Source organism: Coregonus clupeaformis, chromosome 36 (genome assembly GCF_020615455.1).
Source record: "Coregonus clupeaformis isolate EN_2021a chromosome 36, ASM2061545v1, whole genome shotgun sequence".
Lineage (NCBI taxonomy): Eukaryota > Metazoa > Chordata > Actinopteri > Salmoniformes > Salmonidae > Coregonus > Coregonus clupeaformis.
The window spans coordinates 23,832,899-23,851,240 of NC_059227.1; the positions used below are offsets into that span (position 1 = coordinate 23,832,899).

Sequence of the window (18,342 nt, forward strand, 5' to 3'; positions counted from 1 at the left end):
TGAGTTTGTGTTCGTGCATTCAAAGAAGCCCTGTCTAAGTAAATAGAAGGATCTATATGACTCTGAGCACCTGAGTAGCAGCCCCATGAGCCCATGCAAAGACCCCAATAAAGTAGCTCTGGCCAGTGATAGTGCCAGACTAGAGCTGATAGAATGAGTCTTTCTCATTCAATTTGCTTACACTCCCTCAGGAAAGACATCAGACTGATTTAGGGAGGGAGGGAAGAGGAAAGGAAAGGAGGGAGGAGATGAGAAGAAAGGGAGGGAGGAGGGTGGTGTGGTCAGGAGGGGAAAGAGATGGAGTGATGAGAGGAGGGCAGTGTTGGGGAGTAGTGAACTACATGTAGTTTAACTATTTATTTAACTACATTTTTCAGTGGCTTGGTGGTAGTTCAACTAAATTCAAATGTAGGAAGTGTTTTCAGTTAATTACTTTTTTGTCATGTTGTGGTGCAGCTAACTACTGGAACTAAACACTACTTTTTTGCAAAAATAAAATAAAATATGGGTGAAGTAGGCAATAATTTGCTTTCTTTTTTCAGCCTAATTCTCACATGAGAATAGGCTAAATTACACATTCTGTTTAAACCTCCTAAATGTAAAGTCCCCATATTTGGGGACCCTATTAGATTTTTTTTATTCAATTCAGTCTGGTATGAGCCCCTATCTGCAAAAGCAGGTTGTCTGCGGAAAGATGAGTATGTTGGCTATTGATCGGTGCCTTCAAATCTTTGGTGTGACTTACTACCATATATGGGCATATGAATTTATAAGGCGAGGCCGAGCCGATTACCTCATTTCAAGATGGCTGCTACCTACATTCCGGTTAGCGTTGTGAAGCATAAACGAAATAAACACGGAATACGTTGATACACACCGAAAGACCTACCGTTATTGATCACCAGCCCAGAGAGTCAAAATGTTTATTTTACACAACGTTTTCACTAAACAGCAAACATCTTACATGGTAAGCTTCGATTTGGTCTGTGTTTGAGCTATAGCTACATGGGGGGTATCAAATTAATCCTTAGTTTGGATGGACAAATCTAGCCTATTGCCAATGTTATCTGATGATGTATGACTTAATGGCAACATTGAATGTCCACCGAGTGACTATATCTTTGCACATCAAAAATATGACGTTGCCTGCTTACGCACTGTAGGCATCCATTACACAGGGGATTGGCTATTATGGCACCTTGACAGTTTTGTAGCCAATGAGATAAGCTTTCCAGGGATATGCAGTTGACCTGGGTGGGACAAAGCAAGGCCTAGAACCTTTTATGCGTAATGCGAACTATTGCTACCTGGCTCAGAGTCTTGGAAACGTCCCGTGACCACACCTGACACCCCTTACTAAAACATCTGCCCATTTCTAGTTGTTAGGTCTATCAATCCCATATTTCTTTCTGATATTGTTCACATGTTGTGGAAGCCATCTGATGTATTTCCATCTCAAGTCATCAATAATTAACCTATAGCTTGTCAATGAAAGATGACTTAAAAAATAAAAAATAATTTCACAAAGTAGTTTGGATGTAGTGAACTACATTTTTAAAGTAACTTTTGTTACCCCTGTAGTTCAGTTGGTAGAGCATGGCGCTTGCAACACCAGGGTTGTGGGTTTGTTTCCCACAGGGGGCCAGTATGCACTCACTAACTGTAAGTCGCTCTGGATAAGAGTGTCTGCTAAATGACTAAAATGTTAAGTAAACAATATTTTTTGCTTTAGTGAGCACCCGAGGGGCGTAACGCTGGGAAAGGCCCGCTTTTGGCCCCAACTGGTGGCTAAATGACTCGGTACAAGTTGTGGCAAATATCCACAGAGACTTAATTGACTGCAGCTGCACACCTTAGACACCTGGCTGCAATTAGGGCTGCAGCAGCAGTTCATAGACCATGCAGTGGCATGCACAAGGGGGAGAGAGGTCAATGAGGCCAGTGCGTGGCTGATTGTGGGTGGCCATGAGGTGGGGGTAAGAAGGCGGACAGGAAGAAAAGGGAAAAAGTGGAGCATATTATAAGTAAATATGGAGTTGTGGATCACACAGAACGTTTGGAAGAGCTACAGAAGGAAATTGAAAGTGGTCCTCTGTAGCTCAATTGGTAGAGCATGGCGCTTGTAACGCCAGGGTAGTGGGTTCGATCCCCGGGACCACCCATACGTAAAAATGTATGCACATATGACTGTAAGTCGCTTTGGATAAAAGCGTCTGCTAAATGGCATATCATATTATTATTATAAAGTGACGAGAGTGAGGATGAATTAACTGTGGTGGCAGGTGCAGTGAAGACCGATCTCGACAAACCATTTCTGTATGGACCTCGCATTGTGCACGGGGGCATTGTCATGCTGAAAAAGGAAAGGGCCTTCCCCAAACTGTTGCCACAAAGTTGGAAGCATAGAATCGTCTAGAATGTAATTGTATGCTGTAGTGTTAAGATTTCCCTTCAATGGAACTATGGGGCCTAGCCCGACCCATTATTCCTCCTCCACCAAACTTTACAATTGGCACTATGCATTGGGGCAGGTAGCGTTCTCCTGGCATCCGCCAAACCCAGATTCGTCCATCGGACTGCCAGATGGTGAAGCGTGATTCATCACTCCAGAGAATGCGTTTACAATGCTCCAGAGTCCAATGGTGGCGAGCTTTACACCACTCCAGCCGACGCTTGGCATTGTGCATGGTGATCTTAGGCTTGTGTGCGGCTGCTCAGCCATGGAAACCCATTTCATGAAGCTCCCGACAAACAGTTATTGTTCTGACGTTGCTTCCAGAGGCAGTTTGGAACTTGGTATTGGGTGTTGCAACCAAGGAAAGATACATTTTTACGCGCTTGTGAGCTTGTGTGGCCTACCACTTTGCAGCTGAGCCATTGTTGCTCCTAGACGTTTCCACTTCACAATAACAGCACTTACAGTTGACCGGGTCAGCTCTAGCAGGGCAGAAATTTGACGAACTGACTTGTTGGAAAGGTGGCATCCTATGACGGTGCCACGTTGAAAGTCACTGAGCTCTTCAGTAAGGCCATTCTCCTGCCAATGTCTGTCTATGGAGAGTGCATGGCAGTGTGCTCAATTTTATACACCTGTCAGCAACGGGTGTGGTTGAAATAGCCGAATCCACTAATTTGAAGGGGTGTGCACATACTTTTGTATATATAGTGTACTTGGGTGTACAGGATTTTACTGCAGAAGAGTTACAAGATGTTTTGAACGATAGTGTCCCGTCCTCCCAGGCTGCTGGTCTGGAGTAGGATCTGATAGGGCCAAAGTAGTGGAATAGGTTTTAATGGGTGCAGGGTTAGTTGGTAGGGCAATTGTTTCACAAAGTGTAATGAATTCATACTACAGAATAGTAGGCTGATACACAGCCAATACAGTAGGTGGCGGCATGCACCTATTTTGTTTGGGGACTGCCATAATACCGAAGAAGGGGGAGAGAGAGCTAGTTATTTAAGTTTAGTTATTGCTGTAAAAGGGCCAGTAGTTGATTTTGAAGGTTTGACATTTTTGAGTGAGAACATTCTTTAGGGACCTGAAGATTCCCCTACCTGTCAAACATTTAGAGTTAAATAAATCCCTATTTGAGAACAGAATTGTCTGCTCTTGGTTTTGCACCACCACGCATGTGACACTCTCCTCCACCTACGGAGTTGTTACACTAGCTTAACTTCTTCCAGTGGGAAGTAATTGGTAGCTTGGTAAACCAGAGTAGCTTCCCCAACACCAGAGGAGCGAGGGAGGAAGGGAGGGAGATGGAGGGAGGAAGGGAGGCGATGGAGTGGCAGTGACACACACACACACACACACACACACGCATAACTAGCATGCCTTTCACGTCTTCCCCAAAATAACCAGCTAACATGCACATTCCTGCATTCTCTGACTCCATCTCCCTCTCCTCCTTATCCATATTTGACCTGCCAATCATCTCCTTACGCACTGCGGACCTGTCAACAAGCCTTTTCCTCATTGGCTGAGTGCCAGTACCACCTCTACTGATTGGCCGAAGGTGTCTGACATTTTGCTATTCTTATCCATAACCACCAGTGTGTCCTTTGGAAAGTGAAACGGCAGCATTCATCCACTCTACTGATAGAAAACATTACATCTACTAAAAATAGAGCCGAGTGAATTACCTCAACAAGCGGAAAAATAAAACACACTGAAAGAGAAACACTATCTCTGGATATCAGGGACAAACACTGGCTAGCTGCCCTAACTATACTGGGGGGGTGGGTCCAGAAGGGTGTGCAGGCGTTTGCTCCAGCCCAGCACTGACACACCTTATTTATCTAATCAAGGGTTTGATGATTAGTTGAATCACATGTTGGTGCTAAACTAGAACAAAAGCCTGCACACTCTTTGAGTTTCCATTCAGGACCAGGGCTGGAGAAGACTGATGCTACACACAGACAGAGAACCTCAACCCCAGCAGCACATTTAGGGGGATTGCATCAGGATTAGGAGCAGGCAGAGAGAGACGCGAGCCAAGGGGCAGTGTTTGTTTGTTTGTGTGTGTGTGTGTGTGTGTGTGTGTGTGATTTGGGAATGGGATTACAGAGGATAGCAGGGCCTAAGGCTTCCCAGGCCTGATTGTAAGAGAAAAAGGAATACTGGCACAGACCGCTGGACTGCTCGTCTAGGCCACACACACACACAAGCACGCGCACACACACGCACACTCATTTCGCAGGCTTTTAAAAAGGGAATGGCATTCACTGTGCATGGCTAGCTTGCATACTAACAGTAGATGAAGTAGCTGTGCAGTGCATCATTTGGAGTGAACTGTATTTAAGCGAGGAGCCCTCTGAGGAATTTCCCTGTATGGGAAAACCTAATGGAACTACGTAATGGACAGGTTGTCTTGGCAGCCAGACCAGCAACTACTGAGCTATAATTTATGAGCAGATTATAAAGCACTTCATGGAGAATAAGGTTATTGCAGCAAAGAGGTCCAATGTCACTGGATGAGAAACAGGAGCCTGGTTAATGCCAAGACAATTAAATGTTATCATGGTAACTGTGGCGGATAGAGTACATGTAATTGTTCCTAAACAATGCATAGGTAGGTACTGCAAACACAAGTGTGTATGTGTGTGTATGTGTGTACTCACCCTCATAAACCTGAATTGCAGGAGTCATTGAGAGTGCAGGACTCCCTGTAAAAGTGAGCTCTGCTCCACAGTTAAGTCGTGGTCGTATCTTAGTCATGTTTCTCACCAGAACTGGTAAAAAGGCGTTATGAGGGTCTTGCATAACCCAGTTCAACGTAAGTGCCACCCCACACAAACATATACAACACCAATGTTCAAATGTTACCCCCACGCACATGCACACACACCAACACACACACACACACATTCCCCAACATGGCAGAGAGCCCTCCACACAGAGTAAGAGGGGCAGGGTTCCTGACTCCCAGGCGGATTTGTCTCTAGCCATCTGTCGCCATCTGAACCACGGCAGGCGTTTTCCCTGCACCCAAAACCCAGCCACAACACACACACACACTTTTGCATGTGTGTGTGTGTGTCTCTGCGTGTAGGAGCAAGCATGTACAGTGGGGTCTGGAATGATTGGATCCCTTGATAAAGATGAGTAAAAAAGGCTGTTGAAAATAAATTATACAAATGCTGTACTACGTACACTACCGGTCAAAAGTTTTAGAATACCTACTCATTCAAGGGTTTTTCTTTATTTTTACTATTTTCTACATTGTAGAATACTAGTGAAGACATCAAAACGATGAAATAACACATATGGAATCACGTAGTAACCAAAAAAGTGTTAAACAAATCAAAATATATTTGAGATTTGAGATTCTTCAAATAGCCACCCTTTGCCTTGATGACAGCTTTGCACACTCTTGGCATTCTCTCAACCAGCTTCACCTGGAATGCTTTTCCAACAGTCTTGAAACAGTTCCCACATATGCTGAGCACTTGTTGGCTGCTTTTCCTTCACTCTGCGGTCAGACTCATCCCAAACCATCTCAATTTGATTGAGGTTGGGGGATTGTGGAGGCCAGGTCATCTGATGCAGCACTCCATCACTCTCCTTCTTCGTAAAATAGCCCTTACACAGCCTGGAGGTGTGTTGGGTCATTGTCCTGTTGAAAAACAAATGATAGTCCCACTAAGTCCAAACCAGATGGGATGGCGTATCGCTGCAGAATGCTGTGGTAGCCATGCTGGTTAAGTGTGCCTTGAATTCTAAATAAATCACTGACAGTGTCACCAGCAAAGCACCCCCACACCATAACACCTCCTTCTCCATGCTTTATGGTGGGAAATACACATGCAGAGATCATCCGTTCACCCACACCGCGTCTCACAAAGCCACGGTGGTTGGAACCAGGCCCAAGCAAGTCTCTTCTTCTTATTGGTGTCCTTTATTAGTGTTTTCTTTGCAGCAATTCGACCATGAAGGCCTGATTCACACAGTCTCCTCTGAACAGTTGATGCTGAGATGTATCTGTGACTTGAACTCTGTGAAGCATTTATTTGGCCTGCAATTTCTGAGGCTGGTAACTCTAATGAACTTATCCTCTGCAGCAGAGGTAATTCTGGGTCTTCCATTCCTGTGGCGGTCCTCATGAGAGCCAGTTTCATCATAGCGCTTGATTGTTTTTGCGACAGCACTTGAAGAAACTTTCACAATTCTTGACATTTTCCGTATTGACTGACCGTATGTCTTAAAGTAATGATGGACTGTCGTTTCGCTTTGCTTATTTTAGCTGTTCTTGCCATAATATGGACTTGGTCTTTTACCAAATAGGGCTATATTCTGTATAACCCCCCTACCTTGTCACAACACAATTGATTGTCTCAAACGCATTAAGAAGGAAAGAAATTCCACAAATTAACTTTTAAGAAGGCACACCTGTTAATTGAAATGCATTCCAGGTGACTACCTCATGAAGCTGGTTGAGAGAATTCCAAAAGTGTGCAAAGCTGTCATCAAGGCATGTGATGGGTTGAATCTCAAATCTCAAATATATTTTGATTTGTTTAACACTTCTTTGATTACTACATGATTCCATATGTGTTATTTCATAGTTTTGATGTAGTTACAATGTAGAAAATAGTAAAAATAAAGAAAAACCTTTGAATGAGTAGGTGTTCTAAAACTTTTGACCAGTAGTGTATATCGTATGCAAAATGTATACTTATACAGTTGCTCAGAGAAACAGATTTTGCAGGGCCTAAGGCTTCCCAGGCCTGATTGTAAGAGAAAAAGGAATACTGGCACAGACCAGAAAACACAAAATGTCAGACACCTTCGGCCAATCAGTAGAGGTGGTACTGGCACTCAGCCAATGAGGAAAAGGCTTTTGTTTAACACTTAATAAAAAATCTCAAAAAGATGGGAGTCAAAATTATTGGATGCCCTGTATTCAACACTCCAACACCCTCCCCTTGCAAAGATAACTACACTGAGCTTTTTTCGAAAATGTTTTATGAGATTGGAAAACACATTGGAAAACTCACTGCATGTTATATTCTCACAATGTGTGTGTTCATGTCATCATTTGGGATCTAGGGCACAGATAATTAACTTAGCTATACACAATGCACATATATAGCACAAATATGCACATGTATTTACATTTACATTTACGTCATTTAGCAGACGCTCTTATCCAGAGCGACTTACAAATGTGTGATTTTTACAGAAATTCAAATCGAACAAAAAACAGAGCCGCAGTCTCTATTTAGGCACAACGAAGGCATTACTGAACCAAAATATAAACGCAACATGCAACAATTTCATTGATTTGACTGAGTTACAGTTCACATGAGGAAATCAATCAATTGAAATAAATTCATTAGGCCCTAATCTGTTGGTCACAGATACTTTGAAAAAAATGGGCCTCATAATGGGCCTCAGGATCTCATCAAGGTATTTTTGTGCATTCAAATTGACATTGATAAAATGCAATTGTGTTCGTTGTCCGTAGCTTATGCCTGTCCATACCATAACCCCACCACCATCATGGGGCATGTTGACATCAGCAAACCGCTTGCCCACACAACGCCATACACGTGGTCTGCGGTTGTGAGGACGGTTGGACGTACTGCCAAATTCTCTAAAACAACGTTGGAGGCGGCTTATGGTAGAGAAATTAACATTCAATTCTCTGGCAACAGCTCTGGTGGACATTCATGTAGTCAGCATGTGTGTCAAAACTGTACATTTTAGAGTGGCCTTTTACTGTCCCCATCACAAGGTGCACCTGTGTAATGATCATGCTGTTTAGTCAGCTTCTTGATATGCCACACCAGTCAGGTGGATGGATTATCTTGGCAAAGGAGAAATGCTGGGATAACAGGGATATAAACAAAATTGTGCAAAGATTTGAGAGAAATAAGCTTTTTGTGCGTATGAAACATTTCTGGGATCTTTTATTTCAGCTCATGAAATATAGGACCAACACTTTACATGTTGCGTTTATATTTTTGAGGGCTCTCTCTCTCTGTCGAGATGTTTAGTTTCAGAGCGCCTCAGAATGGGACTTGAATTGCAGTCTATGGCAGGCGCGGCGAAAACAGCCAGCGGTTTTAATTGGCTGATCTCTCAGTCCATCACTATCTAGCACCTCCCTCTCTATGTGGATTTCAACGAGCGAGCATCGCAAGTAATGGACTAAATAAGGAAGTGAGTTTGGGAAATTGGAAGGTATGCATCTAAGAAATAGTTTTCACAAATAAAATTGATATGCCCGAATTCAAAATCAATTGGGCTTTCCAAAAACAATATGATCGCTGTGATAGAACATTTATTTTAATTAGCGATTTTCGCAATTTTTCAAAGTCCCATCTAATTCAGCTGTATAGCAGGCTTGCTCCCTCTCCCGCCTCGATTTTAACCACACCCCTTTCAAGTCCCACTCTGAGGCATGGCGTTACCAGGCTATACGCGCCAGCAATTCGAGCCTGGGGACGAGGTTTTGATCCAGGATCAGAATTCAGCAATATTCTTACATTGTAGAGTATGTCCAAGTTTTAAAACTCATAAATGTCATATTTATCTTATGTTTTACGTTTCATTTGTCATAGTTGTAAAGAAAGGTCTAACAGTTAGAGAGAGTCTTGGTATTCATACTACACCATCCTCGTGTCATCTTACCTGGTAACAGATTCATAGTTCCTCTCGACCAATAGAAACGCTAAATTTCCACAAGGCGGTAATAATCCTACGTCATGAGAGCTTGTACCGTCCAAGTATTCATCAACCAAAGTCATCCAGACCAGTACATTCCAACTGCAGTGAATGGGTCTGTCTGTGTACTCTATATTCTCCAGTATTATTATTATTCTACTGTAAACATACTGCCAGACGTTTGATTACCAAATGTATTCTTCCTTGCCCGTTTAAACCTAATAAAAAGAGTTAGGAAAATATATACATTATCCAGAGCGATGGATGGCATTGGGTATTCAGACCCATTCGCAGTCAAAGGCTAGGTGTTAGCCAGCTAGCGAGCTAGCCTGTCCTGTCCTGTAGTGTGTGTTTGTCCCAGCTCAGTCCCAGTCAGAGATGGTACTGTAGATAGGGACAGGACATACTGGAAAACTGCCGATGCCAGCAGCCCCAGCAAAGCCCAGGGCAGGGCACTGCCAGACAGCCTAAGCCGGGACACGTCCTTTTCCCTTTCACTATGAGATTCACTCTGACGGTCCTAACCAAACACTCACAATCTTCACATCCATCCTCCCTTCAGGCCTTCTGCTCTACATCCTCCTTTAGATCTTCTGGTGCCATCGCTGCTGCTGAGTGTCAGTGTGTGTGTGTTTGTGTGTGTGTGTGTGTGTCTCCTGTGTCTTATGTCCTCTCCCTGACCGGATCAGAGTGTGTGCCGTGCGCAGACACACACACACAACGTCCGGCCTCACATTCAACATGAGATCTCATCTTGTACCCCACCATTCAGAGGAGGGGGGGAGGATAGAGGGAGAGCAGGAAACAGTATGGCTTGTATGGCAGCCACACCCCTCCCCAGTCCCCTGGGCTAATAATACACATGCCACTTTGGGAGGGGACTATCACACACACACACTGCATATCTGCGCGAGGGCTGAGGTGACAACTGGGTCCTAAATAGAGGGAACACAGTAGTTACTGTAGTTAGGGGTGTGCTGGGTATGATAACTATTCCATGAATTATGAACTGTATATTAAGCATCCTTAGATACATTATACTACATATGGAAAATTATACTGTAGCAATAGTGGCACTGCCAATTTTTCCATAAATGTAAGTTACTATGTGAGACATATGTATGTGTTTGTGGTATTGATGTTATCTCTACCCTAAAATGTTCTCCATAATATTCCATACCACAGGCATTCAACATGATCGTCATCTGAGGAGCAACAGCCAGACTCAGAAAGACTTCAAGAAACCTTCCTACATTATCAGGACAAAGAAACCGTCCTACATGATCAGGACAAAGAAACCTTCCTATATTATCAGGACAGAGAAACCGTCCTACATGATCAGGACAAAGAAACCTTCCTACATGATCAGGACAGAGAAACCTTCATACATTATCAAGAAAGAGAAACCTTCCTACATGATCAGGACAGAGAAACCTTCATACATTATCAAGAAAGAGAAACCTTCGTACGTGATCAGGACAAAGAAACCTTCCTACATTATCAGGTCAGAGCATCATTCCTACATTATCAGATCAGAAAAGTTGCTCTGCAGCCCATCATGATTTACAACCCATCACAAGATGCACAGCCAGTGAGGCTCGTTGACTGTCAAGTCAAATCAAATTTTATTTGTCACATGCGCCAAATACAACAGGTGTAGACCTTACCGTGAAATGCTTACTTACAACCCTTAACCAACAATGCAGTTTTAAAAAATTGAGTTAAGAAAATATTTACTAAATAACCAAATAAAACAAGTAACACAATAATGAGGCTATATACAGGGTGTACCGGTACCGAGTCAATGTGCGGGGGTACAGGTTAGTCAAGGTAATTTGTACATGTAGGTAGGGGTAAAGTGACTATGCATAGATAATAAACAGTGAGTAGCAGCAGTGGCCATTTGATTAATTGTTCAGCAGTCTTATGGCTTGGGGGTAGAAGCTTTTAAGGAGCCTTTTGGACCTAGACTTGGCGCTCCAGTACCGCTTCCATGTGGTAGCAAAGAGAACAGTCTATGACTTGGCTGACTGGAGTCTTTGTCCATTTTTTGGGCCTTCCTCTGTCACCGCCTAGTATATAGGTCCTGGATGGCAGGAAGCTTGGCCCAAGTGATGTACTGGGCTGTACGCACTACCCTCTGTAGCGCCTTACGGTCGGATGCTGAGCAGTTGCCATACCAGGCGGTGATGCAACCGGTTAGGATGCTCTCGATGGTGCAGCTGTATAACATTTTGAGGATCTGGGGACACATGCCAAATCCTTTCAGTCTCCTGAGGGGGAAAAGGCGTTGTCATGCCCTCTTCGCGACTTTCTTGGTGTGTTTGGACCATGATAGTTTGTTGGTGATGTGGACACCAAGGAACTTGAAACTCTCAACCCACTCCACTAAAGCCCTGTTGATGTGAATGGGGGCGTGTTCGGCCATCCTTTTCCTGTAGACCACGATCATCTCCTTTGTCTTGATCGCGTTGAGGGAGAGGTTGTTGTCCTGGCATCACACTGCCAGGTCTCTGACCTCCTCCCTATAGGCTGTCTCATTGTTGTCGGTGATCAGGCCTACCACCGTTGTGTCGTCAGCAAACTTAATGATGGTGTTGGAGTCGTGCTTGGCCACGCAGTCATGGGTGAACAGGGAGTACAGGAGGGGACTAAGCACGCACCCCTGAGGGGCCCCCGTGTTGAGGATCAGCGTGGCAGATGTGTTGTTGCCTACCCTTACCACCTGGGGGCGGCCCGTCAGGAAGTCCAGGATCCAGTTGCAGAGGGAGGTGTTTAGTCCCAAGGTCCTTAGCTTAGTGATGAGCTTTGTGGGCACTATGGTGTTGAACGCTGAGCTGTAGTCAATGAATAGCATTCTCACATAGGTGTTCCTTTTGTTCACCTTGTTATGTCTTTGTCCCCAGGTACTAAAGGCAACATGGTCCTGAGAGTGTTTGTCCCACCACCAGTGTAACAGGTTTGAAAGAAGACTGCCCCCCCCCCCGCTCCGAAAGTAATATTGTAAGCATACATGTGGAATATTGAATACTATTTCATATGTAATACTGTAAACCACGCACAAAGTGGTTGGACTCAACTCAATGCAGATTAACGTATTGCACACAGCAATAGACTGTATAGTAGTGTAGCATGTTTTCAGCCATAGGAAAGGCCACAATGTGGGTGTGTGCGTGCGCAGGCTTGAGCAAGCGTGTCTTGATTATTGTTCAACATTTTATAATCATATTCTCTAATCCCCAGGTTGGAACCAATATGGCTGAATATCTCTGCCAGGCGACCAAAAGAACAAGAGACCTGAACCCTTTGTTCTGACTAGGGGATAATTGCCTCTACTCCCTGGCAATCACCATCATGAATGGGCGGGCTCTGGAGCGGAATACATTATGTTTTGTTGTTGTTTACATAAATTCATATTGAAAATTGATACCTGGCAGTGCTAGCTGTGCCACTAGAGATCCTGGTTCGAATCCAGGCTCTGTCGTAGCCGGTCGCGACCGGGAGACCCATGGGGCGGCGCACAATTGACCCAGCGTCGTCCAGGGTAGGGGAGGGAATGGCCGGCAGGGATGTAGCTCAGTTGGTAGAGCATGGCGTTTGCAACGCCAATGTTGTGGGTTCGATTCCCATGGGGGGCCAGTATTATTATTATTTTTTTTATTAAAAATAATCTATATAATAATGTATGCACTCACTAACTGTAAGTCGCTCTGGATAAGAGTGTCTGCTAAATGACTAAAATGTAAAGTGGTTACTTTTATTCAGCCCCATTCCTCAGCTTTATTAATTGGTAGGGCTGCAGTGATTCAAAATGATGGATTGTGCTTCTAAAGTTTTTGTTTATTTGTGTGTTCCTTATTTGCTGTTTATCTTTTGTATGACTTCATTTTGTAGCTGATTGGCCATGTGTCAAGCATTTCATACTGTAGTAACGTTATAACATTGATTGTTATTGTTAGAAGTATTTGTACTTTTAGAAAAATTGCAGATTCTATAATAGAGAGAAGCAATACAAATCTAAATAATGATTACCCAGCAATAAAGTAAGACTTAACCCACAGATGTGTCAAAAATACATGAATAACAATAACCCAGCAAAAGAGTAAAAAGCTGGGTCAAAATAATAAAATTTTTGGGTAAGGTATCCCAACGTGTTGGGTCATTCACGTAACCCAACAGTGCTGGGTCAAAATAACCAAGTGCTGGGTATGGACTATAGTGACCCAGCGATGGGTTTTATAAATGGCCCAAATTGGGTAATTATTGACCCAGCATTTTTTAGAGTGTAAGGGTTTCATTCAAAGCTTTTATGCAACACCATTTATCCATGGATTAACCCATTATTTACCAAGCCCTTTCCTGAGAATTCCGCCTTCTTGTAAAGTATGGTGAAATCCTCACTCAGAACCTTCACAGTTCTGAGCTTGCTCGTTGCAGAGGTATAGTAAGGGGTTAAAAATGATTCACTTAAACATTACACAGTAATATCTCATCATGGTCGTTGTATTACATAAATACTGTACAGTACTGTGCTTCTCTACCTGAAACCCTGCAGTGTAGGTGCAGTTTTGCATCACTTACAGACTGAAAAAACACAGCTGCTGCTGCCGTGGGCTATACTATATATACATAACGTGTCTCTTATGACTGACTATTCCTTTTACTTGGGATTGGAAGGAGAGGAGGAGAGACAGAATGGTCCTGCAGAACAGGCTCCTCACAGTATGAACTAGCTGACTGACTGTCTGACGCCATGAAGTATAAAGTAATAGTTTTGGTTAGAATTAATAAGAATCACAAACGAGATTATTCTTATCTCACAAGACAGACATTATGTGTACCTAGGTGAGGTGAATAGATGTCTAATACTGGCTGTAAATGCTATATATTATATAAATGTCATATATTTGGATATATAATTGACGTGTGGTATAGCTGCATGCTCCAGTTCAGTGCATTCATGACACTCTCCAAGATTTTCTCATGTGTTGATGACATATGAATTGACTGTATCCAGATCTATTCAGTGCCAGTGATTTTCTAAGTATGGAGATATCATCATCACGCTTCACTCATTTAATCTCCTTCTCAAACCAAGACTATTTTAAGAAGGCCTTCCCATATTGTATTTTTTTTTACATCGCCTTAAGGCTAACATCTGTACACAGACCACAGACAACACATACACATTCACGCACGCAGGCTCAATACATACACATTCACGCACGCAGGCTCACCTCACACACAAACACACACACACACACACACACACACACAGCGGCTTCCTCTGTCAAACAGGGAGAGATTTGTTTAGCGTTTGACCTCCGTCGTTGCCTGCCATCAGAAGGGATGAAGAGTGGGGACAGACATAAAGAGCCTGAGTATTGAGTTTGTCTCTGGACTGTAAAGACCAAGTCTGTGGCCTGGGAAGAGGAGTGTGGAGAGTTAAAATGTCTGTTTTTAACAGTCTGCTATTTTCGGCTAATGAACCATTATATACATATACACATCCCACTGGGCACAGACGTTAATTCAATGTCTATTCCACGTTGGTTCCACGTCATTTCATTGAAACGTCATTGACGTGGAAACAACTTTGATTCAACCAGTGTGTGCCCAGTGGGATGCTTACACACAGACACACACACACACACACACACACACACACACACACACACACACACACACACACACACACACACACACACACACACAGACACACACAGACACACATACAGGGCAGAATCAATACAGTTACATTGACAATAGAAGTTAAATACTTGAATACTGTATCTTTGTAATGTTCCTTTAACGTTGATCAAACACACTCTCCTGCTCCATTAGCTTGGTTCATTAACCATTTAACAGCCACTTGCAGCATCACTAACAAACCGTTAATCATAGAGCCCAATGCTAGCACAGAGAGGCTGTAAATGTCTATCTCTCTGCTACGCTCCACCGCTTCTCCACTCACTGCTATAGATGAGGCTACACACACATGCACACACACACACACACACACACACACACACACACACACATACAGAGAGAGAGATGAGACTGTCTGTCCTAAACTTTACAGTAATGTACTGTTAAACCAAAGTTTCTTTGGAATTTACGGTAACATACTGTACCTTTTTTTACAGTAACTTACAGTTAACTGGCTGCCAGTAAGTTACCATAAAAACATCATTTTTATTTTTATTTTTTTACAGTGGGCTAAAAGCAATCTAGTCTAGATAATGGCTTTCTCCCCAAGTATCTAGACTAGAGGAACATGTTAAAAGCCCAGTGCAGTAAATGTACAACAGCTGATGAAACTAACACCTTAAAAGTGTGAAAACATTTGATCAGTATTATTTCCTGATAGTTGATGGTTAAAAAAACAATCTACACAGGACCTTCTAATCAGCAGGTTTGCATGGGTGGGAGTTTAGGCTTCCCATGGTGAGATCACCATGCTGCAAATTGGTTAATATAGCAAAGAAAGTTCCAAACCTCTCTGCCAATTCATGGGTTGCACGTTGCATCACAATATTGTTTTGAATGTTCGTTTTAGGACTGATGCCCAACTGAGCATTCTACTCAATGCATCCTCATTGAGTTCTGATGAAGGGTTGGTCTAAAGTGCATTACTGTGGCTGCAGTATAACGTTTGCTAAGATTGAGGCAAAATCTCTAGATTTTAGCTAGCTATTTTTGACTAACTTTGCTAGCTAATGACAACATTTCTAAAGTAAATTTGACAACATGATGATGGCAAAGTTGTTTCCTACTAAATATGTGCCTACTTTAGCAATGTCATAGTATTCCCAAGCCCCTATAGTGTAATTTAGATGACACAGTCATTAGCCCCGGTTCAAAGTCATTAACCCCCGTTCTACTTTTGAGCATCAATATGGCTGCGTCGTCTGTAGAACGTTGATAACAATGGCAACAACGCTAGTTTTCAGTTTTCCACTCCCCACTCAGACCACTCCCAGACAGTCCTAGCAAAATTCTTGCTTGAGAAATTGTTTTTTTGATACAAAAGCTATTTTGGGCCCATTTGAATGGAAATCTATTACGATAAGGTACTTCATTGTTACCCAGAAATGATTTGATATTGATATTAAAATGGCTGCATTGGGCCTTTTAAGTCCTTCAGGCTCCCACATCAACCCCAAACATACACTGCTCAAAAAAATAAAGGGAACACTTAAACAACACAATGTAACTCCAAGTCAATCACACTTCTGTGAAATCAAACTGTCCACTTAGGAAGCAACACTGATTGACAATACATTTCACATGCTGTTGTGCAAATGGAATAGACAACAGGTGGAAATTATAGGCAATTAGCAAGACACCCCCAATAAAGAAGTGGTTCTGCAGGTGGTGACCACAGACCACTTCTCAGTTCCTATGCTTCCTGGCTGATATTTTGGTCACTTTTGAATGCTGGCGGTGCTTTCACTCTAGTGGTAGCATGAGACGGAGTCTACAACCCACACAAGTGGCTCAGGTAGTGCAGCTCATCCAGGATGGCACATCAATGCCAGCTGTGGCAAGAAGGTTTGCTGTGTCTGTCAGCGTAGTTTCCAGAGCATGGAGGCGCTACCAGGAGACAGGCCAGTACATCAGGAGACGTGGAGGAGGCCGTAGGAGGGCAACAACCCAGCAGCAGGACCGCTACCTCCGCCTTTGTGCAAGGAGGAGCAGGATGAGCACTGCCAGAGCCCTGCAAAATGACCTCCAGCAGGCCACAAATGTGCATGTGTCTGCTCAAACGGTCAGAAACAGACTCCATGATGGTGGTATGAGGGCCTGACGTCCACAGGTGGGGATTGTACTTACAGCCCAACACCGTGCAGGACGTTTGGCATTTGCCAGAGAACACCAAGATTGGCAAATTCGCCACTGGCACCCTGTGCTCTTCACAGATGAAAGCAGGTTCACACTGAGCACATGTGACAGACGTGACAGAGTCTGGAGACGCCGTGGAGAACGTTCTGCTGCCTGCAACATCCTCCAGCATGACCGGTTTGGCGGTGGGTCAGTCATGGTGTGGGGTGGCATTTCTTTGGGGGGCCGCACAGCCCTCCATGTGCTCGCCAGAGGTAGCCTGACTGCCATTAGGTACCGAGATGAGATCCTCAGACCCCTTGTGAGACCATATGCTGGTGCGGTTGGCCCTGGGTTCCTCCTAATGCAAGACAATGCTAGACCTCATGTGGCTGGAGTGTGTCAGCAGTTCCTGCAAGAGGAAGGCATTGATGCTATGGACTGGCCCGCCCGTTCCCCAGACCTGAATCCAATTGAGCACATCTGGGACATCATGTCTCACTCCATCCACCAACGCCACGTTGCACCACAGACTGTCCAGGAGTTGGCGGATGCTTTAGTCCAGGTCTGGGAAGAGATCCCTCAGGAGACCATCCGCCACCTCATCAGGAGCATGCCCAGGCGTTGTAGGGAGGTCATACAGGCACGTGGAGGCCACACACACTACTGAGCCTCATTTTGACTTGTTTTAAGGACATTACATCAAAGTTGGATCAGCCTGTAGTGTGGTTTTCCACTTTAATTTTGAGGGTGACTCCAAATCTAGACCTTCATGGGTTGATACATTTGATTTCCATTGATAATTTTTGTGTGATTTTGTTGTCAGCACATTCAACTATGTAAAGAAAAAAGTATTTAATAAGATTATTTCATTCATTCAGATCTATGATGTGTTGTTTAAGTGTTCCCTTAATTTTTTTGAGCAGGGTACATAATTGATCACTGGATCCACCCCTGCCTTGTTTGGTTGGATACAGGGACTGAAATATAAAATGTCTTCATAGGGCTTTGTGTATGGAAAGCCAAAGGAATCACAATGTTGAGATGTATAATATGAACATAAAGATTTGCTTGTAGCTACATCTCAATGTTATGATCCCGTTGGCTTTCTATACGTTGTGTAGCTACTGCCTGTCAGACTTCTAATTGGTTGTGTTGTGTGCCCAATTGTTCTACAGCTGGGGCAAGGTGTGTTTAATGGACTTTAATAATGACCATCCCTGTGTGTGTGTGTGTGTGTGTGTGTGTGTGTGTGTGTGTGTGTGTGTTTACGGTTTTGAGGCATTGCATAACTTAAAGCAGCATTTTACTAGATTATCTGCTACACAGAGAGAGAGAGAAGGATAGAG

General features: G+C 43.6%; 1 protein-coding gene and 1 long non-coding RNA gene across 5 annotated transcripts in view; one reads left to right on the forward strand and one right to left on the reverse strand.

Moving 5' to 3' along the window:
- Positions 1–18,342, reverse strand: part of LOC121552308 (serine/threonine-protein kinase PAK 5-like) — a 91,081-nt gene that overhangs the window by 52,630 nt on the left and 20,109 nt on the right. The window contains exon 1 of one of the 4 annotated variants that reach the window (XM_045211323.1): positions 9,706–9,883. The exons of 1 other annotated variant lie outside the window; for it this stretch is intronic. Coding sequence is in view for 2 of the 3 variants with exons in the window: in XM_045211321.1 (XP_045067256.1) it covers positions 9,137–9,152 (16 nt within the window). In the remaining variant the exon portion in view is untranslated. Of the gene's footprint in view, positions 1–9,136; positions 9,666–9,705; positions 9,884–18,342 lie in introns of those variants that run through there. 2 more of the 4 variants (XM_045211321.1, XM_045211325.1) reach the window with 2 other exon arrangements.
- Positions 821–12,626, forward strand: LOC121552309. Its single transcript, XR_005997186.2, has 4 exons — positions 821–967; positions 10,355–10,673; positions 12,076–12,128; positions 12,413–12,626. It is a non-coding gene; the product is annotated as an uncharacterized LOC121552309 (long non-coding RNA).